We start from the raw sequence: 24,989 nt of genomic DNA, 5'->3' as shown, positions 1-24,989 counted from the left end.
TCTACAGGGCCTTTGGTGTTTACTACCAACATCAGCTCCTAGAGAGATTTAAAAAAAATCTAAACCCATACAATAGACTTTCACTTGCAATTTTTGACAACAATGTAATTTACAAAAAAACAAAACAAAACTGGTAGTTAAATCACAATACAAAAATGAGCATAGATATTCATGGTATTTTGATATCTAAACAGTGGGGAAGTGCTAAGTGCGCTGTCGAGTAAACTTAGATTTGTTGACATGAACCTTTTTTTTTAATGAAATGTTTTTACTTAGTAACTGAAATAGGTTTAAAGGTTTGCATTTGGGGATTTATTTTTTATTTTATTTTTTTTTAAATAAGGAAAAATTTTTTACAATCACACCTGCATGACTGGTGCTTATATAGGGTACAGTCGGTGAGAATGAGGCTAAATAAGTCATTTTGAAATTAAATATCGATCATACAGGGGCAGAGCCAGTGTCCTTCCAGAGATCCCTGGATGCTTCCGGATTGGGAAGGCTCTCGGCTCTGAGCTGTTTCCGCCGCCATTGCGGATTTCAGAGAGAAGATCAGCCATAGCCGCTGCTATCCATCGATGCAGTGCAGAAAGCATACACAGAAGGGGGGTAAATTGAGCAATTCAACGAGTGCCAGATTACGGAAACACGATTAGTAACACTCTAAATCGCATTTTTGTTTGTCCTTCTTCATCGTGCTACCGTTTTCACTGACTGGCACCGACCTACAGATATAGTGAGGAGGTCGTAGCTAGCGCGGCGCTACTGCCTAGCTAGCTAGCTGTACGGCTAAAATTTCAGGACTCCGGAGAAGCTCAAGAAAACCACCATGGCTCAAATCCTGCCTATTCGCTTCCAGGAGCACCTGCAGGTATGTGAAGAAACACAACGGCTGTATAAACCCCAACATATACTTGAATCGATAATTTCTCTGCAAAACAATCGTTTGACAGCTTGCTAGCTAAGCTAACGTTAAACGTCAATACCCGCAGCAAATGAATGACCTCCCCTCCCCCGTTTAGCCAGTAGCTAATAGCTAGCTTTTTACGCTAGCACCTTCATTCATCACATTGTTTTTGCAATGTCGAATCGACGTTTGCTGTCATATACATTGTTTACGAAGATCAGTTATAGTGTTACACTCAAACGCAGACATTATCAGTTATATGTAAAAGGTATAATGTATGTGTGGCTACATTTAGTTTAGCTAACAAATTTTGCATTAGCTTGTTAACCGCTACTGTTTGTGGGATGTTGGAGTAACGTCATTCAGTCACAACTATGCTTAATTTAATCTTAACCACGGTAAATATTTCAGTCACTAACCCGGATAAATAGATTATTGTTGTTAGGTTAGGTTAGAGAAAGCTGTCATAATGCAGCCTGAACGTCCATACGGACCTCTGGGTTGATCATGTCTTAAGCGATGCCTTTAAACTAGTAGCTGTGACTCCACAGCCAGCTGCAGTCTGACGGCACTTAATGGCATACCACGTCATACAGAAAGCTTTTGTCACGACACAGTATTTTTTGCAGCTGTAGGGAGGTTGAGGTCACTTGATAGCGGGCTATGACTTCAGTGTCAGTCCTCATTCCTTCGTCTTCTACGAACCAGTTCATTTATTCATTGTGAATACACATAATTTTCATTCATGTCTTCTACGAACCAGTTCATTTATTCATTGTGAATACACATAATTTTCATGATAATGTATATCATATAATTGTCACACATGATATCTTTGTCAGACATAGAGGACTAAATTCAATCAAATTTAAACTTAGTTGTAAAATCCCAGGTTTTTACTGTATTGGATTGCTTAATTTCCCTAGGGATTTTAGGAGCACTTATGAAACGAATTTATATTACTATTATGTAAACATGCAGTCCTATTTTAATTTCAGAGTATCTTTGTGAACATGTAAACATAATACTTGTTCAGAATAAATTACAATCTTTGTTTCAGAAGCCAGTATACCAAGTTCTGATTAAGGCTCTTGAAACTTCTTTACTGGTTTCAATAATTGACATCTACTGAGAGCTTGCTTATAGGGAACCTTGATCCAAGTGTGCACAAGATCAAAAACCTGGGTATTACAGTGATTTCTACTTACATTTTCCAGCCAAACAACACAAATGTGGTCGAAACAAGGATGTTACTTTTTGAATGAAAAACCTTTAAAAATAGCTTATGAATTTAAGTCCAAATTTATTTTAAGGACTGATTGTTTTGCATTTGATCTACTTAATAAATGGGCTTCAGTGTAATGATGTGTAATGACACAATGTTTATAGTTATCATCCAATGTTTTGTTCTAATATCCTTTTCCAGCAGTATAGAGCGTAACCTATGAACTTGGGTGGTTTCATATTTGTTCTATCGAAATGAATAATTGTTTTGCATCTATTCAGGAACCATTTACATTTTCTTGTAAACTGTTTCAGTCATGGACTACCACTAAAGCAGGTCTGGCTCTTGTTTGACAGCTCCAGAACTTGGGGATCAACCCAGCCAACATTGGCTTCAGCACTCTCACTATGGAGTCTGATAAGTTCATCTGTGTCAGGGAGAAAGTGGGCGAGCAGGCCCAGGTGGTCATCATTGATATGGCAGACCCCAACAATCCTATCCGCCGTCCCATCTCTGCAGACAGTGCTATCATGAACCCCGCCAGCAAAGTCATTGCCCTTAAAGGTAAGCTGTAGCTTAAATGCATATAGTACTGTTAGCAGGTAGCAAGCGTGCTTAGGTTTTTCAAAGCACATCTATTAAAAGTTAAGTTAAAATTTTTGCTGGTCATTTTCCTTGCTATTTTGCTTCTCTAATACACTGATTCATTTGTGTAGATTTTGTTTGTGTCGTCAGTTATGTAGCCGTCACAGTCTGCTTTTCATTTTATTGTTCATAAGTAGATCACCCCATTTCTGTCAACAACAGTGATTAAAGTATAGTGTAATAAAGTTATACATAAACACAGTAATATTTAAAGAAAGTAGTCATAATATTAGTAAAATGTCATGCTGTCATGAATGCTTTGTCTATTTTGCTTGTTTTTGCTCTTTTTTTCATTTCTTACTGCCCTCTTATGTTTGCAGACGGTGAGTTGAATTTTACATATCATGAGTTTTTAAAGTGATTCTGTATGCACTGTCTTGAAATGTTTGCACAGTTATTATAATAATTTTATTTAATGCTTGAAATTTGCCATAAGCAAAGCATAAGAAATAATTGGAGCTTAAAGAACTTATATTTTTTTTAATTTGTGTGTTTGTGTTTGTCCCTTTGGCTACACTGTACATATATTTCATATTACAGCTGACCATTTTCCTAAACATACTGCACTAAATATTTTTAACTATGTTTATTTTTCATTAACATTTGTACCATATATAAATAAGCATTTAAATGTTTAAAATAAGCTAAAAGAGAATAATGTATCAAAGTTGTGTTTGCATGAATTTCCTGTTTTGTAGTAACATGATTAAAGATCTGATAATGTGGTACAAACCCTGGTGATTAAAACATAAAATTGTAACATATGTCTGTTTGGCTTTATCTTCATTAAAACAACAACAACAATATAGACTGTTGTTTTAGTTATTAGCCCTTTTTAACAACCTAAAGATATGCACATGTTAGAAAGCACATATAGATCTCCAAATAAAATCTGTACAATTTCAAATAGAAAATAGTTACAAGCAAAGTTTTAAGTGAATATTTAGAAATGTTATCTGCCTTGGGAAATGGTTGGTAGTAATATATGGGACATATGTATGTACTTAAAGGGCTTAATTGTTCAGGTTTTTTTTGTTTGTTTTTATTTTTAGGGGCATTAAAACTACAAAATCAAGCATGTCATGATTTTTATGTAGGCAGCCTCGACTCATAGACAGGACCACATTTATCTGTAAAGTCATCTTTTGTTGGCTTGTGAAGGATTAATTGAAATTATATTCTTTTTTATGCTCAATCTATACATAATGTTTACCAGCAGAGACCAGTATAATACTGGTTTCAAGATGATGATTGCAAAGTCTGTGCCCAGTGCAGGTTTTACTTATTTCTTTATTTCTATATTTCTTTCTTTTTTTACATCAGATACTTGACTGGTTACCATTAGATTTGTGAAAACATTGATAATTTATTTTTAAATAATTATATATCAATCAATCTAGATCATTTATACCAAAAGCAGAGCTGTCCCAAGATGTTCTGCTGAAAACCTGATTCTCAGCAGTTCAGTTTCTGAGAATTATAAAACAGTTAATCTGTACAAGACAGATGCACATATATTAATGTATTCCACATTGTTAGTTTCATACAGCATGAATGAACAAAGTCCTTGAAAAAATATATGTTGACTTATTTATAGTTTGAGCCACCACGTTTCAAACCAAAAAGATGATTAAAAAAAAGAATATCAGACAAATGACTGATATTCATCCTATCAGGACATGATAATAGTTAAAAGCATCACTAAACTGCTCTTCATGCTATTTTAAAACTTAATGGAGTGATTGTTTTGGTCCAGACGAGCTTGAATCTAAGATATACTTCTTTGGTCCAAGCATCTCTTTCCTCCAATAAGATTGAACTGGAGGGAAAAAAAAACAAAATGGGTGTGAGTGCATCTGTCCTTCATCCCTCTCATCATCACATCTGTTTTTGTTTTCTTTGTGCTTTTCATTTGCTAATCTGCCTTCACTCCCAACCCAAAGTGACATGTTCCTTGATTAAAGATTAAACTTCACTGTGAATCCCTGTAGAGCTATAACAACACACTTGGAGTTTCATTCTTCTGGTAGATGATGGGGTTTGAGGGCTTGACACGGCTCAAAAAGTCCTCATTTTGAGTTGCACTGGGCACCATGTTTGTTTTTGTTTAGATATCACCTTCTGATTTATCTGCTTTTGGTTAAAAAGGCTTATTTGAAGTGGTCTACTGAAACAAGTTGGAAATGATTGATTACCCTGACAAGCATAAATAGTGATGTAGTGCTAATATCTGTGGAGAGTCTCCTACTAGGGCTGGGTATCACCACTAATTTCCTCATTCGATTAACACGGCCATCAAAATCAGATATCTGGGAATAATCAAATTACTGTAAAAGTCTGATCTGACTCATCAGCACGCACTTCCAAATACAATATTAGAACTTGGCTACATTTATCGGTCCATTATTGGATTTAATTTGGAGTACATACGTTTGTGGCTACATCACTTCCTGTTATTTTCAAAACATTCGGAGCCCATGATCTTAGCATTAGCTGCTAATGTGAGAGGCAAATAGCTGCTAAATAGTTTACAGGTGACTGTAATCCAGTGGTGAGTGGAAAAATCAACATAGTGATGTCAGTGCTCTTTATTTATTTTTATTTTTTTCATTTTGTTTATTTAGCAACCCCAATTCCAAAAGGTGATGCAATATAAAATGTAAATGTAAGACCAGATTGAAGTTATTTGTTAAACTACTACACAATTTTTCCATAGAAACACACATTGAAACGGTGTCAGATGTTGAAAGTAAGACATTTTTGCTTTTTAATCTCATCACAGCATCATGTCTCAGAAGTTGGAACAGGGCTATGTTGGCCACTGTGTCATGTCCCTTCTCCTTTAATAACAGCCTGTAAGAAACTTAACAAGGAACCAAGAGCAGTGCTGGGCCTTTGAGAGAAGAACTGTTATCCCATTTTTGTCTGATATGAGAATCTAGCTGCTCAACAGTCCTAGGATGGCTTTGTTATATTTAGTGTTGCATGACTCATCACATGTTTTCACTGAAAGGTTTGAACTATAGGCAGGACAGTCCAGGATCTCGAGTCTTCAACTATGAAGCCACGAAGCTATGCTGTACAGTCCCTGACAAAAGTCTTGTCGCTTATCCATTTTGTAGAAACAAAAGCTTATAACCTGACTTTAAATTCATCGATTGGTTTTAGAAATGTCTCATATGAAAGCTAAAACCCTCCCAAATTATGCTCAATATACTAAAATAAATTTGCTTCACTGAAGAAAGATTGATCATTTAATGAACACAGAAAGGTCAGATTTTGGCAAGACAAAAGTCTTGTCGCCTACAGAAAATTGAACAAATAATTTACTTCAAATACAAAAATATGTTGCATAACATCAGTGAATTAAGTAGTAGTGCTGTGAGATCCATATTCAGTATCTTGTATGACTTCCATGAGCTTGAAGGACTGCATCCATGCGGTTCGACAATGATTCATACAATTTGTTGATGAAGTCATCAGGAATAGCAAAAAAAGCAGTCTTACATGCCTCCCAGAGTTCATCAAGATTCTTTGGTTTTGCCTTCCATGCTTCCTCTTTCATTCTACCCCAGACATGCTCAATGATGTTCATGTCTGGTGACTGGGCTGGCCAGTCCTGGAGCACCTTGATCTTCTTCGCCTTGAGGAACTTTGATGTAGAGATAGAAGTATGTGATGGAGCACCATCCTGCTGCAAAATTTGACCCCGTTTATGGTTGGGAATGTAAGAGGTAGCTAATACTTCTTGATATTTTAGGCTATTGATATTGCCTTCCACCCTGCAAATGTCTCGCACACCCCCATACTGGATGTAACCCCAGACCATGATTTTTCCGCCACCAAACTTAACTGTTTTCTGGGTGAATCTTGGATCCATGCGGGCTCCAGTAGGTCTCCTGCAATATTTGCGGCGGCTGTGATGTAATTCAACCGAGGATTCATCTGAGAAATCCACCTTCTGCCACTTTTCCAGTGTCCATCCTTTTAGCAGGCTGTGGGCCTTGGCAAATGCCACACGGTTTTTTAATTGCCTTTTGTTTAGAGCTGGTTTCTGTGCACTGATTCGACCATGGAGGCCATTTCGAGACAGGATTCTACAAACTGTTCTGGTTGACACAGGAACTTGAGGTGACCAGGCCTGGTGGAGCTCTGCTGCAGTGGAAAAGGGGCTGGCCTTGGATTTTCGAAGCAACAAACGGTCCTCCCGAGCAGTTGTCTTGCGGGGTCTGCCGGACCTGGGCTTGTCAAAAACATCTCCAGTCTTTTCATATCTTTTTCTTATTCTTTGTACTTGACGCTGAGACACATTGAAGGTGTCAGCCACCTCAGCAGTGGATCTGGTCTTCAGCCTCTTGATAATTAACGCTTTGGTCTCAGGGTGGATCTTAGGCATGTTGTCAGAGGTCAAGTTGCAGTTGATGTGAAGGTCTGGTGTGCTGGGGTTCTTTTTATACACACCCACTAAGTGATTGATCAGTAACTGATCACAGGTGAGGCTGTAATCTAGGATTGGGTGCATCATATGACAAGGCGACAAGACTTTTGTCTTGCCAAAATCTGACCTTTCTGTGTTCATTAAATGATCAATCTTTCTTCAGTGAAGCAAATTTATTTTAGTATATTGAGCATAATTTGGGAGGGTTTTAGCTTTCATATGAGACATTTCTAAAACCAATCGATGAATTTAAAGTCAGGTTATAAGCTTTTGTTTCTACAAAATGGATAAGCGACAAGACTTTTGTCAGGGACTGTACTATAAATGTGATGGTCAAGATTTCCAATAATAATTTCTAATTCCTATTTGTCTAACCCCTTAACAGTTTTGCACTTTGCCCCAGTCCAAACCTGCGTTTGTGGATGGCATAGCCAATGACAAAGGCATAGCCATTGTCTGTGACATTTGTTCACAGACAATGATTTCTGGCCACATTCCTGAACCCATGCAGTGATTTCTATTGCAGAAACATTCCTGTTATTAATGCAGTGCTGCCTGAGGGCTCTAAGATCCGACATCCGGTATTGATTTTCTGTGTTGAGTTACAGAGATGTCTTCAAATTCTTGGAATCTTTTGATAATGTAACTAGGCCTGTCACGATAACTAATTTTGCTGCGCAATAAATAAATAAAGAGTGTGAGAAGCCACGCAAGTCTCACGGCCGATGCGTGAGAGTTGACAGCCCTGTAAACAAATGCGGCGTACCGGCTCGTACAGGTTAGTGGTTCACCACGGTCCCGTGCTGCAACATGCTGCCGTCCAGTATGACATGAGAGATCACTCCGCAAGAAACGAGACCGTTCAGTCGAGATACTGCATAGTGAAACCTGTTGTTATACAAAGTTTATGGTGAAGTAAGAAAAAAATAAAAAAAGATTGCAGCCGGCAAACATATCACGCTCATTTTTTCTTACCGTGCAATTAATTGACTTATTGCTTATTGCGACAGGCCTAGATGTAACTATGATATTATCCACTGTAGATGATTCCTGTTCAGTTTCACAACTTTACATTAAGTAGCACTATTCTGCAATTATGTTACAATTAGTAGGTGTAGTTTTTTGTTTGTTTTTTTATTTTATTTTATTGGCAAATTGCTGAAAGGCTGCCCATCTTCACTTCTGAGAAACTCTGCCTCTTTGAGGTGCTCTTTTCTTATGCCCAGTTATATTGCTCACCTGTCACTAATTAACTTTATTTACATTTTACACAGCATCCCAACTTTTTTGAGTTGGAGTTGAAGTCTGTTTTTTATAGTTTATTACACAGAATAAGTTTTATTATTTATTGTAGTGGTTGTCCTTTTTGTTTGCCCTCTGGTGCTGCCTTTTCTGCTTGGTCCAATGGTGTAACTCAAACAAAACCCCAACTACCAGTGTCTCTCCAGCAGTTGGAATAGATTTGTCCAAATGGTTTGTTTAACCCCAAAGTCTGCTGTCGGTTGTGTGTTGTAGCTTTAGTCACAAGACTAATTTAGCTATTTTTATCTGAATGTTTGGAGGGTGGGGGTAGGTTGGTCATGGTATTCATCTCTTTCACTGTATGTTAACCTTCAGCTCTTCATGTTTTCAGCTGCAAAGACCCTGCAGATCTTTAACATTGAGATGAAGAGCAAGATGAAGGCACACACAATGACAGATGACGTGACTTTCTGGAAGTGGATCTCCCTCAACACCGTTGCCCTGGTCACAGACAACGCAGTCTACCACTGGAGCATGGAAGGCGACTCCCAACCAATCAAAGTCTTCGACCGTCACTCCAGCTTGGCAGGCTGCCAGATCATCAACTACCGCACTGATGCCAAACAAAAGTGGCTGCTGCTCATTGGCATTTCAGCACAGGTAAAGTAACACCATGAAGAATTGATTGAACCTCAATGTGAAGGGAGTTGTTTAAGAATTGGCTTAGAAAATAAGCCTCACTGAATCATACACAATTGTGTCCTGTAGCTTTTATTTGTGGTTTTTGTCTCTTTTCCAGCAAAACCGTGTTGTTGGAGCCATGCAGTTGTACTCAGTGGACAGGAAGGTGTCTCAGCCTATTGAGGGGCATGCCGCTGGCTTTGCACAGTTTAAGATGGAAGGCAACACTGAAGAGTCAACCCTGTTCTGCTTTGCTGTGCGAGGACAGGCTGGAGGAAAAGTATGAGCCAGCAATGTAAAGCCTAGATAAGAAGATCATGTTTAAAAGTAGGAATAAAAAAAAAAACATTTAAGAAGTATTTGTATACACACAGAATCCAGATTTAATATAATAAAAGCTTAAGCTTAGCAAAGATGCAAAAAGCCTCATTTGGTTTTTGCCTAAATTTCTTTCCTCTTTTTTTCCAGCTTCATATCATTGAAGTGGGGACTCCGCCAACTGGGAACCAACCATTTCCAAAGAAAGCTGTGGATGTTTTCTTTCCTCCAGAAGCCCAGAATGACTTCCCTGTTGCTATGCAGGTACAAAACCGAATATAGTTTACTACATAAAGCTTGCAGGGACAGTTGTTTTTTTTATACTTTCAAAGATGGACTATGTCATAGAAGTGATGCGCTTCATCTATCTGTAAGGGAGTATTACTGATAATAACACACTGTGAACAAGCCATTCTGAAAATCCCATCCATGCCTGACATCAAGCTGGAGCTTATCAATAGTTAATTAGCTTTTAGTAGTCTCTTGCCAAAGGGCATTTTAGTAATGAGTTGTATTTATAACCATATGTCTCTGTATATCTAGATCAGTTCCAAGCAAGATGTTGTCTTTCTCATCACCAAATACGGCTACATCCACCTGTATGACCTGGAGACTGGAACTTGCATCTATATGAACAGGATCAGCGGGGAGACCATTTTTGTCACCGCTCCCCACGAACCCACCGCTGGTATCATTGGGGTTAACAGGAAAGGACAGGTACTGTGTTGTACATTGTCTTTTTTTTTTTTTTTTTTAGAAAATGCTGTTTTATTATCAGTGTTAAATCTTTGATGCTTTTAAGTCAAGCCCTGAGGTACAGCATAAAATTGTAAGTTAGAAATGTGTGACAAATAAAATTGGTAACAGATAAAATACAATAGGTACAATTGTCACCTGTCTAAAAACCAAACATGCTGTTCAGTAAACAGATTTATTTCTAAATGAGTACCTGCATGAGACCAGTATACCTGCATATGCATAAGTTAGATTCTTGTGTAGGTCTGTTAGTGCTGACATTGTTTTATTCACTTTGCCCATGGTGTGTTAGTTGCTTTATGTATCATTGTGGGTCCTTGGGTGTGACCTTGACAAAGGAAATCTCTGTAAAAAAAAAAAAAATCACACTGCAGCAGCATCTCTAGTGTAGGCAGTATGTGGCAGCCACAGTGGGGAAGCTAAGCTTGGCAAGGCAGGCTGCACAACCTAATCCTGTTATCTCTCTTGGCTCTCACCTGCGAGTCCTCCATACACAGCTCAGTGTGCTGCATTAACACGTACTGTAACACTATACATGTAACTTAGGTGCGTGACATGTACATGTCTTAGAGTGTAAGTCAGTTACATCTGTTTTTGCATATTGAGGTGTGTGTAGAAAGCTTGAACTCAACATTTTAGTATGAATTACATATTTGCTGTTCATTTAAACAGTTCACATAAAAAGCACATATGGTGCCTGGCTTAAGAAGAATGACTTCACATGCTCTGCTTCATGATGGCACCTTTTAGGTGTTTATGTCCGTAATCCCATGACCGCTTCAAATCATTCATTCTAATTGGTTTGAAAGTGTTTTCACTTTTTCTAAAGTGAGCAGTTTAACCAGACACGTTTTGACATCAGTTTTTATTTGATATTCTAAATTTAATGTGTTTTTGAGAAAATCATGAGGAAAAAAAAACATACAGCTAGTTGAGTAATTTATGGGGGTAAAAATTGTGGGTGTGGTACTGAACTCCTGGAATGAATCCCAATGTTCTTTCCCAGGTCCTGTCGGTGTGTGTGGAGGAGGAAAACATCATTCCCTACATCACCAATGTGCTCCAGAACCCAGACCTGGCTCTCCGCATGGCTGTACGCAACAATCTTGCTGGTGCTGAGGAGCTTTTTGCTCGCAAATTCAACACCCTCTTTGCAGCAGGGAATTACTCAGAAGCTGCCAAGGTGGCAGCTAATGCACCTAAGGTACTGCAGCCTGCCATCCTCTCTAACAACATGCATGCAATTCAAGTTCAGTTTAGAAAAAGCAGATTTTTCTGGTTTACTTTGACAAACACAAGTGTTTCCTTCATTTGTTAGTTTAAATTTTTTAGATGAATCTGCTTACTAATCACTCTTTCTATTCCAGGGCATCCTGCGGACTCCAGACACCATTCGTAGATTTCAAAGTGTTCCAGCCCAACCGGGCCAGACGTCTCCTTTGCTCCAGTACTTTGGCATCCTGCTGGATCAAGGCCAGCTGAACAAGTTTGAATCTCTGGAGCTGTGCAGGCCTGTTCTTCAGCAGGGCCGCAAGCAGCTACTCGAGAAATGGCTGAAGGAAGACAAGGTACACGTCCAATAATTTGCTATCTTGAAAAAAATGATCACTAGGAGCATAACGAATATTTCTTTTTGTAGAGCCTAGTCTGCTCCTCTGGTTCCACAAATAGATTTCTGTTTGTTAAATAACTAATCAGTAAATACATTTTAAAAAAAATGGCGGGAATTAAACATTTTACTTCAAAGAAATATCTATTGACTTAATGTCACTAATTTAGACTGGTTGCAGATTTATTTAGATTTATATACAAATTTTGGTTTGTTTTGAAAATGTTTGTCTTTTAAATTCTTAGCTTAATTTTTAACATCACTTTCTGTATGTTTCTAGCTGGAATGTTCAGAGGAACTCGGAGACTTGGTGAAGTCTGTAGATCCTACTCTTGCCCTTAGTGTCTACCTCCGAGCCAACGTCCCCAACAAAGTCATTCAGTGTTTTGCAGAGACCGGACAGTTCCAGAAGATTGTCCTCTACGCCAAGAAGGTTTGTAAATGCTGAACTTAAGTTCAGTGGTAATTATACACAACAGAGCTAAGGAAGAGGGGTTGTTTTCTGAGTATCTATATTTGTATTCAATTATAGCTAGTGCTGAGCATCTGTTATTCCTGTAGGTGGGCTACACACCAGACTGGATCTTTCTGCTAAGGAATGTAATGCGGATTAGTCCAGAACAAGGACTCCAGTTCTCCCAGATGCTGGTTCAAGATGAAGAGCCTCTTGCTGACATAACACAGGTATAAACACTTCTTGTTGAGGTTCTGTTGACAGTGGTGGCCAGAAGTTTAGAAGAATTCCTCTGTAAACAGAAAATGTACTAAAGGACAACAATAAACGATGTCTGTGTTATTTTTCCCTAGATTGTTGATGTATTCATGGAGTACAACCTGATCCAGCAGTGCACATCCTTCTTACTAGATGCCCTGAAGAACAACAGACCCATGGAAGGACCACTGCAGACGCGTTTGCTGGAAATGAATTTGGTCCATGCACCGCAGGTATTTACACATTATCAATAAATTCCATCCACATGTGTTAATGATTTAATATTAAACAACACGGGAAATCAGTAGCCTGTTGGTTTACCTGAAATTCTGCTGGACTCCCACAGATTAGATTGTTTTTTAATCCATGAATGATACTTCTTTTGCTGCTTGTTTTTTTGGCTTTATGTTTTTAAGCTGACGTTTAGAAAATTACAACATTTTCTGCACCTGTTGAAAATATTCCTCTTACAGCACTGATGGAAATGTATTTGTCTCTGTTCTTGAAGGTTGCAGATGCCATCCTGGGGAATCAGATGTTCACCCACTATGATCGTGCCCATGTGGCTCAGCTATGTGAGAAGGCCGGTCTCCTGCAGAGGGCGCTGGAGCATTACACTGACTTATATGACATAAAACGTGCTGTGGTGCACACACACCTTCTCAACCCAGAGGTGCAACATAGAAAGAATAGTCAAAACCTGGAATTATTGATGATGTGAAAAGCATGCATTAAAGAATTCTTATGTTATGATTTTTTTCCTCTCTGTCTTTGCAGTGGTTGGTAAATTTCTTTGGCTCCCTCTCAGTGGAGGACTCTCTGGAGTGTCTGAGGGCCATGTTGTCTGCCAACATCCGCCAGAATCTGCAGATATGTGTGCAAGTTGCCTCCAAATACCATGAACAGCTGACAACTCAGGCCCTCACTGAACTTTTTGAGTCATTCAAAAGCTTTGAGGGTAAGTTGTGAATATGTTCAAAGTTTTGGATTTCTCTCACACTGTACTTCATGTAGCATTTAACTCATTGTCTCCACAGTTCAAAGTCAAAATTGGGTTAGTGTAAGATGCGAGAATAAAGCCGATGGTTGTCTCAAGAAGGGAGACAATTTAGAGTTGAGCAAATGTGCACGCTGATGAGATTTACTACTTCACTCTTTTCAACTCTCCTGTATATTTTATTGCTATAAACAGAATGTGTGTAAACACATGACCTCCTGCTGTCAAGTGCTTATATAAAATGGCAATTGTCCCAAATTTGTGTGTGTAACCAGAAAGATAAAAGCAATTACATCTGCTTATTTTGACATTTTTGTCTTTTAGGTTTATTTTACTTCTTGGGTTCCATTGTGAACTTCAGTCAGGATCCAGAGGTCCACTTCAAATATATCCAGGCCGCCTGCAAAACAGGGCAGATCAAAGAGGTGGAGAGAATCTGCAGAGAAAGCAACTGCTACGACCCTGAACGTGTGAAGAACTTCCTCAAGGTTGGAAATGGGCATTGTTAAAAGCTTATCACTTACCTTACAGATAAATCCAGGGATACATTTATTAGACAAATACAAAACTTTAAAATTCCTGATTCTTTTCTCAACAGGAGGCCAAGCTCACTGACCAGCTGCCTTTAATCATCGTCTGTGACCGCTTTGACTTTGTTCACGATTTGGTCCTCTACCTTTATCGCAACAGCCTGCAGAAATACATTGAGATCTATGTGCAGAAGGTATGATGCAGCACTCAGGCCTGCCTCTGTTACTTTAAATTAATCCATGATTGTGTATTTGCTCTGTCACAATGAAAACATGATTTCTCGTTCATTTCTTCCAGGTGAATCCAAGCCGTCTACCGGTAGTCATTGGAGGTTTATTGGATGTGGACTGTGCGGAGGATGTTATCAAGAACCTGATCTTGGTTGTGAGAGGACAGTTCTCCACAGATGAACTTGTTGCTGAAGTGGAAAAAAGAAATCGGTAAGAATGAAGAACTAAATTACAAGGCGGAGGAGAATCCTGGTCATGCATCTCACTCAAACCACAGTGTTGTACGCTGAAACATTTGTGGTGTGTTTCTGTCTCTATCCAGACTGAAGTTGTTGCTGCCCTGGTTGGAGGCTCGTATCCATGAAGGTTGTGAGGAGCCTGCAACCCACAACGCTTTGGCTAAGATCTACATTGACAGCAACAACAACCCTGAGCGCTTCTTAAGGGAGAACCCATACTACGACAGCCGTGTTGTGGGCAAGTATTGTGAGAAGAGAGACCCCCACCTGGCCTGTGTGGCTTATGAACGAGGACAATGTGACCAGGAACTGATTCATGTAAGTCAAAACTTAAATTTCAGTGAAGGCTAAATTCTTAGTTTTAATAAAAGATGTTCAGTGTTTATTTATTTATTTTTGTCCCATAGTAACTCTCCTTTTGAATGTTGTTCTTTAGGTGTGTAATGAGAACTCGCTGTTTAAGAGTCTGTCCCGTTACCTTGTACGTCGCAAGAACCCTGAACTGTGGGCAAGTGTGCTGCTGGAGACCAACAACTACAGGAGGCCACTCATTGACCAGGTCAGACCCCTTGATGTTTTTTTTATGTTAAAACTCTCCCATGTGAAATATTATTTTAAGATTTTTATCCTAAAAACAAACAAAAAGTGCTGCTACAGCAGCTACAGTGATTCAAATGTGTGCACCTTCTCTGCTGCAGGTGGTCCAGACGGCTTTGTCTGAAACCCAGGATCCAGAGGAAGTGTCTGTCACAGTCAAGGCCTTTATGACCGCCGACCTTCCCAATGAGCTCATAGAGCTTCTGGAGAAGATTGTGTTGGATAATTCTGTTTTTAGTGAGCACAGGTGATGCATTTAAGATCTAAACACAAGACAGATTTGATAAAAGTGCTTTTTAGCCTCGTTTTCAAATTGCATACATTTTATTGTGTCATTGATGAACTCCTGCACTCGTAGTAGATATTATTTTATTTGTAAAATGCTTACTAAAAGCTTTCTTGGTTACAGAAACCTCCAGAATTTGCTCATTCTGACGGCCATCAAAGCTGATCGAACACGTGTAATGGAGTACATTAATCGTCTGGACAACTACGATGCCCCTGACATTGCAAACATTGCCATCAGTAATGAGCTGTTCGAGGAAGCCTTTGCTATTTTTAGGAAATTCGATGTCAATACCTCTGCTGTGCAGGTGAGTGTAATCCTGATCGATTGTAATGTCTTTTAAAAGTGTATGTTAAAAATGCTGTTTTGAGTCTAAGTAATTGTTATACTGTCCAGTGGAGCTGTGTTTATACACGTTGATCTTCACTGATTTGAATTTTGTCTTGTGTCCAGGTTTTGATTGAACACATTGGCAACTTGGACAGAGCTTATGAATTTGCCGAGCGCTGCAATGAGCCCCCAGTGTGGAGCCAGCTGGCAAAGGCCCAGCTTCAAAAAGACCTGGTCAAAGAAGCGATTGACTCCTACATCAAAGCTGATGACCCTTCTGCTTACATGGAGGTGGGACAGGCTGCAGCCCAAAGCGGTAAGAAGATTTTTATCCTATTAGGTCATTGGTCACTTCTATGTGAAACGCATGTGCTCCATGGTCATTGTTATGTCACTGGAATTTGGTAGATGTACTGTTGATAAGGTGTGTGCATGAAACTAATGGGAGCTGGTGTTTGTGTGCAGGAAACTGGGAGGACCTGGTGAAATTTCTGCAGATGGCTCGTAAGAAGGCCCGCGAGTCATATGTAGAAACCGAGCTGATCTTTGCCCTGGCCAAGACCAACCGCCTGGCTGAGCTGGAAGAGTTCATCAACGGTCCCAATAACGCTCACATTCAGCAAGTAGGTCCTGAGGAAACATTGATCGCCCACATGGACAGATAATTTGTAGTTACCACTCATTTAATTTTTCATCTTTTCACTGTATCTGTCATTAACTGATCTCACCTTTACTCTCTGTCCATCTCCTTTCAGGTTGGTGATCGTTGCTATGACGACAAGATGTATGAGGCAGCCAAACTGCTTTACAACAACGTATCTAACTTTGGCCGTCTGGCTTCCACTCTGGTGCACCTTGGAGAATACCAGGCAGCTGTGGACGGCGCCCGCAAGGCCAACAGCACCCGCACCTGGAAGGAGGTGAAGAATAACGAAACAGTTCAATTTACCAAATCTCTCTGCAAAGGAAAAAGTGCTTTCAGATTGTCCTCAGACTGACCCTAGATATTGTAAAAGCACAGTGTGCTGTCTGCTCACATGTACAAACAGGTTGTTTATTTGATTATCTGCTCTTCCAGGTGTGTTTTGCTTGTGTGGATGGGAAGGAATTCCGTCTAGCCCAAATGTGTGGCCTGCATATTGTCGTCCATGCTGATGAACTGGAGGAACTAATCAACTACTACCAGGTATGCTGGGCTGGTGTCAAACAAGGTAGTTTATGATTGCTGAGGAAGTACTGAGCATGTACATTGTTAGAAATCAGGGATATACTTTTTCATTACTACAGAGAGGGAAGTGTATGACCAAAGTTTTTTCCATTTTTAGCTGGTGTAAGATCTGTGGCAGTTTTGATAAGTCCATGTGTCTGTATCCTGCAGGATCGTGGTTATTTTGAAGAGCTGATCACCATGCTTGAGGCTGCTCTGGGGCTGGAACGTGCTCACATGGGTATGTTCACAGAGCTGGCCATCCTCTATTCCAAATTTAAACCCCAGAAAATGAGGGAGCATCTGGAGCTCTTCTGGTCCCGTGTCAACATTCCAAAGGTAGGAGTGGTGATAACCTCTGATAACCCCTGCACAGGTTGTAAATGAAGGTCTGACAAATTCATGAAATAATCTTTGCGTATTTAAGGTTCTCAGGGCAGCTGAGCATGCCCACCTCTGGGCAGAGCTGGTGTTCCTCTATGACAAGTATGAGGAATACGACAATGCCATCATCACCATGATGAGCCATCCAGCAGATGCCTGGAAGGAGGGTCAGTTCAAAGACATCGTCACCAAGGTAACAAAACATGAAGCTGAATGCAATCAGTGATTTTTAAAAACAATATTATCTTAATTACAGAGATAAAAATGGTTCGTGGATGATGAGTTGATCTTCTTTCTCATTGTAGGTGGCAAATGTAGAGCTGTACTACAAGGCTGTCCAGTTTTACCTGGAATACAAGCCATTGTTACTGAATGACCTGCTCATTGTCCTCTCTCCAAGGCTGGACCACACACGTGCTGTCAACTTCTTCTCCAAGGTTCAAGGCTACTATTGCTTTGTCTTTTTTATTATTGTTGTTTAAAGACTTAAGCTTCGAATGAAATTAATAATGAATGCTGTTAAGACAGTTACGAGACAGTCACCGTATAAAAGACAAAGTGCAGTGACACTGATTTCTTTTACTGTTGTGTTTGTTTTAGGTGAAACAATTGCCTCTGGTCAAACCTTACCTTAGATCCGTCCAGAATCACAACAACAAATCTGTCAACGAGGCACTTAACAACCTCTTCATCATTGAGGAAGACTATGCGGTATGATGTGGAGATCGTTTTTGTGTATTGTAACACATAATGTTTTTGAATGAAAGGACAATAACTTAGTATTGAAATACAGTGCTATATTTTTATTTGTCTTTGACAGTTACCCAATGAATTTTCACCTCTATCTTGTAATCTCATCTGTCTGCTATAGGCACTGCGTACGTCCATCGACGCGTATGATAACTTTGACAACATCTCACTGGCCCAGGGCCTGGAGAAGCATGAGCTGATAGAATTTAGGAGGATTGCAGCTTACCTTTTCAAGGGCAACAACCGCTGGAAACAGAGTGTGGAGCTCTGCAAGAAGGACAAGCTCTATAAGGTGCAGGGTCATTGGAAAAAGAAGTGATACATAAATAGTAATAGTATAAAATGGCAGTAGTGGATTTGTGGATCCTTCTTTCATTGCTCTCCCCTCTCACAGGATGCCATGCAGTATGCATCGGAGTCCAAAGACACGGAGCTGGCAGAGGAGCTCCTGGCTTGGTTCCTGAAAGAAGACAAGAAGGAGTGTTTTGCTGCCTGCCTATTCACCTGCTACGACCTGCTGCGGCCAGATGTGGTGCTGGAAACCGCCTGGCGACACAATATCATGGACTTTTCCATGCCATACTTCATCCAGGTCATGAGGGAGTATCTGACAAAGGTGGGTTGGCCAGAGATGACAAAAGTAGGTTTTGTAGTGAAGAGTCTACAGATAGAAATAATATTGACTGACATAGAAACAACAGTAAGAGAAGGTTAATAAAATTGTAGACGAGAAAGATAAGTTGCATTCTGGCAGTGTTTTTTTTTTCCTTCTGCTCAAAGGTGGGAAGACTTGTCAAATAGTTTACAAACCTGCACCTTCCTTAACATGGACACCAAAGTGTCTGAGGTTTTTTGTTTCAGCCTCAAATAGGAATTCCTATTAAATGGTTTGCAAATAATATTTGACATTAAAAGTTGCAGTTTTCCCAATCCAGTATAAAAAAATAAATCCACTCCCAACCACCACTTCTTTTTTCCATTCATGCCCGTCATCCTATGCTTCTGTCAGTCATCATGTGTTATCACAGGTGTTTCCTCTTTATTTGGGTTTTCATCTATTCAAGCTACTTTTCCATACAAATGTGTTAGAAGAGATTCATAACTGCTGTCCTGCTCATCATGCCATTTATTTCTGTTACATAAAAAAATACAATTATGTGCTGCTCTAAGCAGACAGCAAACCTGAGGGTAAAATCTCTTTTAGTATTTAACTCTGTTTAAGATTGTACATAATTCAAAGATCTAATTTAAAAGTATTTAGATCTCCTGTGTCGCCCCTCTCAGTCAGCACCTCTGTTTCAAGTTTTTACATTTGTGTAAGGCAAAAAAAGAAGAAAAGAATGACATTAGCAGATAAATCTCAAAGCCTGCATTTGTATCAAAAGTGGCATTAATTACCCGCATCACTCTAAGAGTTTTTGTTTCTTCTTTGGGTGACAAGTCCTGTTTGCTCTTTTCTCTGTGTCAATTTTCTGTTTTTGGAGACTCCCGTTTGTTTTTTCCTCCTTAAGTTGCCTCTCTGAATTTCCTTTCCAGGTTGATGCGATAAAGGAAAAGGTGAAAGTCGAATCCATTTTCTAATCATTCTTTTTGACCCTCCCCCCTTGTCCTGTAGTCTGTAGTTTGCAGGAGTGAAATTAGGGGAAGCTGCATGCCCACCCCTCCCCCTCCTTATGTTACTCTGCTGCTTCTGACTGTAAACTCCACATCTCCTCTAGACCACCTACCAACCCACAAAACTCCAGAGTGGGGCTCTTCACTGGTATCCCTCAAGGCCCTGCTGTGTTTGCTGGTGTCAGTTTTTACTTCAAGACAGGACATAAAGAGTAAATGTGGTTGATTAATTAGCCTTAAAGCAGGAGGGGTGTATCACACTCATCAGGAATGATAACAGGAACCCTTTATATTGATCTAAATAATATTAGTCATTAAATTAATATTATGTTGCTGCTAGTTTCCTGCTGTTTTTAATTTTTTTTATGTTTTTTTCCATTAAAAACAATTGGATGGAGGGAAACGCCCTTTTTACCCATTTTATATTTTTGGTTATACACATGGGTAGCAGAAAACGAAGACCTTTTTCCAGATATGATCATCTTTAATGGTGGTAAACTAAAACATTTTCTCTGAAAGCATCTGCGTCCTGCAGCAGTAACATTTGATTAATTTAATTTAGCCGCTCAGGGACGAGTTTGAGTCCAGGGTTTCCTGTCTCTGTGGTTTCTGTACACATTTGAATGTTGAGCCACACACTTGAGCCAGCATGCCCTTAGCTGAGGGTGAAGAGTGCCACTCTGGATAGCGTCCTCACCTGCTGTGGTCAGGTCCTCTTCTCACAGACTTCTATAACCCCTGGTTGAAATGATTAAATCTCCACTTGGAGGACAATTCAGCTTTTTTATGTTTTTTTTTTTTTGTAAGAAAAAAAAAACAAATATGACACAAACCAAATGTGTTTAGTAGCTGAACACCCAGCCTTTGTAAAACCTATCTAAAAACAACTAAAATTGCTGTAATATATCATTTTAATCATGGAATCGCCTTCTATCTCCATTTCTTAAGTACATGCAAAACTTAATATGCAAATGACCGCATTTAAAAGGGACTGCTTACCAGCTGTACCTGACTGACTGCCTGGACATTTGACCTTTTTAACAAGACTTTGCCTATTTCCAAGCAACTATGTGTAAAATTTGGAGCAAGTACAAACAAAATCAGAATGTTTAAAATGGAAACAAATACAGGAACAAGATGGTGTTTGTGACCAAACTGTAAGAAACAGGGTGAAGGATATGAGATTTAAATCCTGAAAAGCCAAAGGTAACCCACCATTAAACAGAAAGTTAGAATGAATTCTCATTTGGTTTGGTGCTGCTGAGGTCATTCTTCAGACTGATCATAAATCTAGCCACAGAGCAAAGAGCTTTAAAACTTCTCTTCGGTAAAAAATGTATCAGCTCAGAGACACAAAAAAAAAGGATTTTTTTTTTTTTAAGAAGCTAAAAAGTTCAGCTGTTGAATAAAGCTGTTTTGTATCTTATCTGCGTTTTTATATATTTTTTTACTAATTTAAAAAAAAACAAAAGCTGAACATCTTTTAAGTGTGGTGACTCCATCCTTTTTGCCAGGGGTTGATAGTTACTGATGGTAAACTGACTTGTTAACGTCACTCAGCTGCAGTCTGCTGCTACTTATCATTCCAACTTGGTTCAGCAAAATTTTAGAAAGCGTGTTTTTCACACTTCAGATATAGTAAATATGTTTTTGTTTTTTTGGTTTTTTGGGGGGGGGGGGGGGGGGGGGGTTTAAAATGTGTAATAATTAGTTTATAAATTACATGTTGGAATTGAGTGGGTGGGAGCAGTATTATATCTGCATTTGGAGACTGCAGCCAAGTACAAAACATGAGTAACAGAGCAGCCACAGAGGCATTATTTTAATCAAGTGACATGTTTTTCAGATCTTTTATTTTCCTCTGTCTGTGGTGTGATTAATTTTTCAATTTATCTATCTACTACAAAACAGTACCGGCTTTTACATAGTATGTCGGAGTATTTTTGCTACTACAAATTATGGTCTCCTTAAACAAAACTAAGGAGTAGGTAGGGCATATAATATCCATTTTTAGTGTGATTTAGGGAAAAGGAAAACGTCTAGTAGAACAACAAGCATGCGCTCCCTCCCCTCCCTCGTTAGCCTCAGCAGCACTCAGGCCAGGCTAGGAGACGTCGTCGTTGGCTGTGCCTGCTTCTGGAAATCTTGAACTGGCTGAAGAAAAGCATTCCCTCCACCCTCGTTCACACTCCCTCTACTCTAGCTCTTTGCCGCTCCGTCTGTCTTTCTCATGCACTCGTCAAGAAGAAAAATAACTGCTGCTGCTTCAGCATGTCTCTCAACCCTTCTCTTTTCAAACGACACAAAAGCCTTTCTTTTCTTGACACGGCCTGCTTAACCAGATTGTTCTAGTAGTATATTAAACGGTATGTAGAGAACTGAACCCAGAACCACTTTAAGAGGAGAGCACGGCCTTCAGCTGATCTCACCAGCAACTCTGTCATGTCTGAGGCTAATGAGAGTAAAATCAAAAGCTTTTCGCTGGCTGCTTAATACTCAATTATTCTGGCTGCATCCTTTGTCTTTTTCCTGCCATTGTCTGTCTCTGAGCTGCTTCGCCAAGTCTTCAGCACCAGAGAAAAATGGGAAGCTTAATCAAGCTGATTTTTAGCTACTTCGTTGAGACTGTTCTGACTGGATGAATGCCTTTCAAAAACAACAACAAAAAAAAAAGACAAATGAGATCATTGGTGTTTTGTGCAAACATTCATGCATTTTTGACACAATTACAATTAACACAAGGCTCAGCTGATTTTTTTTTTTTTTTATTACAATACTTAATTAAATAACATTTAAAACACTGACATTCATCCTGTGTGAATGTTGCAGATTTAGATAATAATTAGTTGCTCTGACCAGACAGGATGTGTGTTCTGCGTATGCAGAATATTCTGATCATCTTCTGAGAACTGAACAAAGAAAAAATGTGAAGGAAAAAATTACATTTTCGTTTCTTTTTTGAAAATGGCGAGGAGTTGGTTCTCTACATACTCGTACAAGTCCAACATATTAGAGGAGATGTTTTGGGTGGCTGGATGGTGGGACCATTATTGCCCAGTAGCTGTCTTGTCTTTTTCTCCCCCCCTGATTCCCTGATTCTATCCACAAATAAGTGGATTTTTATCTAATACACTGCTGTAGTCAAGTTTAATAGAATAGCCAGTAGCTCTATACTCGTAGTTATTTCTCTTGCCTTATGGAGGGCCTCCAACACATTAGCAAGGCCTGCCTCCTGCAGCCTGTTTTTTTTTTTTTCTTTTTTTTTCTTTAAATCTGGACTGTATTCATCTTCGCCTGTCAGGAATGGTCCCATCCGTCAGCCAGTGAAATAACCCCGAGGTCAGTTTTTTTTACAAACCCGGCTTCTCAGTCCTGGCTCTTCTAGAGCCCCATCGCCGACGGCTTTACTGAAGTCTGACACGTTTGTCCTTGTGTTTTCTGCAGGTGGACAAACTTGAGGCCTCTGAATCTCTGAGGAAACAGGAGGAGCAGGCAACTGAGTCTCAACCCATTGTTTACGGTAAAAAAACAAAAAAACGAGATATGATTTGAGTTGTCTCGTACATTTAGACCTTATGATCTCTAATTCTTTTTCCATTTCCGTTGCAGGCACACCCCAGCTCATGCTCACCGCGGGACCCAACGTTGCCGTGCCTCCTCAGCAGGCGTACAGCTACGGGTATACAGCAGCACCAGGTTACACCCAGCCGCCGCAGGCCAGCTTTGGTTACGGCATGTGAACACCTGGCCCGCCCTCACCTCTTACAACGATTTGACCCAGCTCCATCCCTCCCATCTGTCCTCTCTTTGTGTTCCTCACCAGCTTCCCATGGTCTTCTACTCACAACAGGGGCCACAAGCAAGCAACAGCCCACTCTCGTTTTTTAGTACAATTTTTATATTAAGTTGTCCTGTTATATGAGGAAACAGTTACAGGCATCGAAGGACTTTTGTTTGTATTGTTTGAAAGATATTGGACCATGTTTGTTTTTTTTTTTTCACATTCCATATTTATGACTACTTATTTAGATTTTTGTGGTTATGTTATTGTCATGTTTTTGTTTCGATTTGTTTTTTATTGGTTTGTGCAGAAGTGGACTTGCTAAAGCTCAGCAATGAACCTTTGAAGTAGGTGGAGGAGCATCGGATTTTGCACTCATGAAGAAATTAATGTAGAGAAGCGCTTACTTTTGATGTAATGAACATGTGAACAGCTTCCATTGTCTCGTTTGTCTGTAAAATGCATTTCATTATTGTATATTCTGAGGAAAAAAAGGTTACATATAATATGAACATATATTGCCATTTCAATGGCTATAGCTAGCAACACTAAGTAATGATAGTATATTCTGCACAGGCGTGTAGCTTTATGGAGTTTTAAATGCATACAGACGTATGTCACTGTGTGACTGAAGGTGTGTGTGTGTGTGCGTGTGTGTGAGCGCCTGCGAGTGTGACCTAAAGGTCTAAATAAGAATTTTAACCCTCCTTCCAGCCTGTACGGGGCTGTTCACTCCATTCTCCTAGCTATTAGCACTTCTTCATTGGCATCATGTATTAAGGTGACCTCTCGTGCCGTGTACAGTGCTTGTGTGAGACTGTATCTGTGTATGTGCAAGGACGGGACAACGGCTACCAAACCCCAGGGTCCTTAACTGTACCGTGTGTGTGTATTTACTCTGAACCCTCCTCGTGCTGAGGTCCGTGTATGCCAGGTGTTGTGGTGTTTCCCCTTGGTCACCAATACCTTTCTTTTTTTTCTTTTGTTTTCTTTTTTGTGTGTACAGATGTGAACATGAAGAACTGAAAACTTCTAGATGAAGATCCCACCTATCTGTCCTCCACCCATTCCCCTGTCCCGTTTCCTCTTTGTTAATGCTTCACAGCAGGAACAAACGAGGCAGAAGGCGGCGGGCTGGTGGAAACTTTGGTGTGCTAATGACAGCTTGATAAAGATCCATACACTCCTGTAGGTTGTGTGTTTAGATGGTTATGATGAAGAAATTAGGTCTCTGTTCATCCAGTTCTGTCAAGAATGGTCTGGAATAAGAGCCTGTTACTTACCTTGATGTACTTAACTTCCTTACATGCTTTAAGCTGTGTGTGTAAAGTGTCATCCTGACCCTGACATAAGTTTAATTCCTTTCTGTTGTCATGCATATTAATAATAAAGGGGATCTGTCATTGAAACATGGAAGAATATGACTTAACTGAAAGGGAAGTACTAGCCTAAATAAAAATTAAAAATAGTCTCCAGTCTCCTGTGTGACATGAAATGGTAATGATTTTAT

At 39.6% G+C, this 24,989-nt stretch overlaps 1 protein-coding gene across 4 annotated transcripts; it reads left to right on the top strand.

Moving 5' to 3' along the window:
• The first annotated feature begins 471 nt into the window (after nt 1-471).
• Nucleotides 472-24,950, top strand: LOC121646429 (clathrin heavy chain 1-like). Of its 4 annotated transcripts, XM_041995379.1 has the most exons (35): nt 472-609; nt 732-871; nt 2,489-2,696; nt 3,098-3,100; nt 8,849-9,117; nt 9,257-9,418; nt 9,607-9,720; nt 10,000-10,173; nt 11,219-11,416; nt 11,580-11,780; nt 12,102-12,254; nt 12,383-12,505; nt 12,629-12,766; nt 13,042-13,206; nt 13,311-13,491; nt 13,855-14,018; nt 14,129-14,254; nt 14,359-14,501; nt 14,614-14,848; nt 14,967-15,089; nt 15,229-15,374; nt 15,537-15,720; nt 15,867-16,059; nt 16,209-16,366; nt 16,499-16,663; nt 16,822-16,929; nt 17,122-17,289; nt 17,378-17,527; nt 17,640-17,771; nt 17,935-18,045; nt 18,206-18,376; nt 18,479-18,700; nt 19,621-19,641; nt 23,143-23,218; nt 23,308-24,950. In XM_041995379.1, the coding sequence occupies exons 2-35, from the start codon at nt 830-832 to the stop codon at nt 23,436-23,438; spliced, it is 5,058 nt and encodes a 1,685-aa protein (XP_041851313.1). In that variant the 5' UTR covers nt 472-609; nt 732-829; the 3' UTR covers nt 23,439-24,950. The 4 variants fall into 4 exon arrangements, with proteins under 4 accessions (XP_041851313.1, XP_041851314.1, XP_041851315.1 ...); XM_041995380.1 differs by lacking the exon at nt 3,098-3,100 and having other exon boundaries at nt 473-871; XM_041995381.1 differs by lacking the exon at nt 19,621-19,641 and having other exon boundaries at nt 473-871.
• The last annotated feature ends 39 nt before the right edge of the window (nt 24,951-24,989 follow it).

The sequence above is a fragment of the Melanotaenia boesemani genome, chromosome 9, assembly GCF_017639745.1.
Source record: "Melanotaenia boesemani isolate fMelBoe1 chromosome 9, fMelBoe1.pri, whole genome shotgun sequence".
Classification (NCBI taxonomy): Eukaryota; Metazoa; Chordata; class Actinopteri; order Atheriniformes; family Melanotaeniidae; genus Melanotaenia; species Melanotaenia boesemani.
Note: the sequence above shows the minus strand (reverse complement) of the source record. Positions and strands in the feature narration are given on the sequence as shown.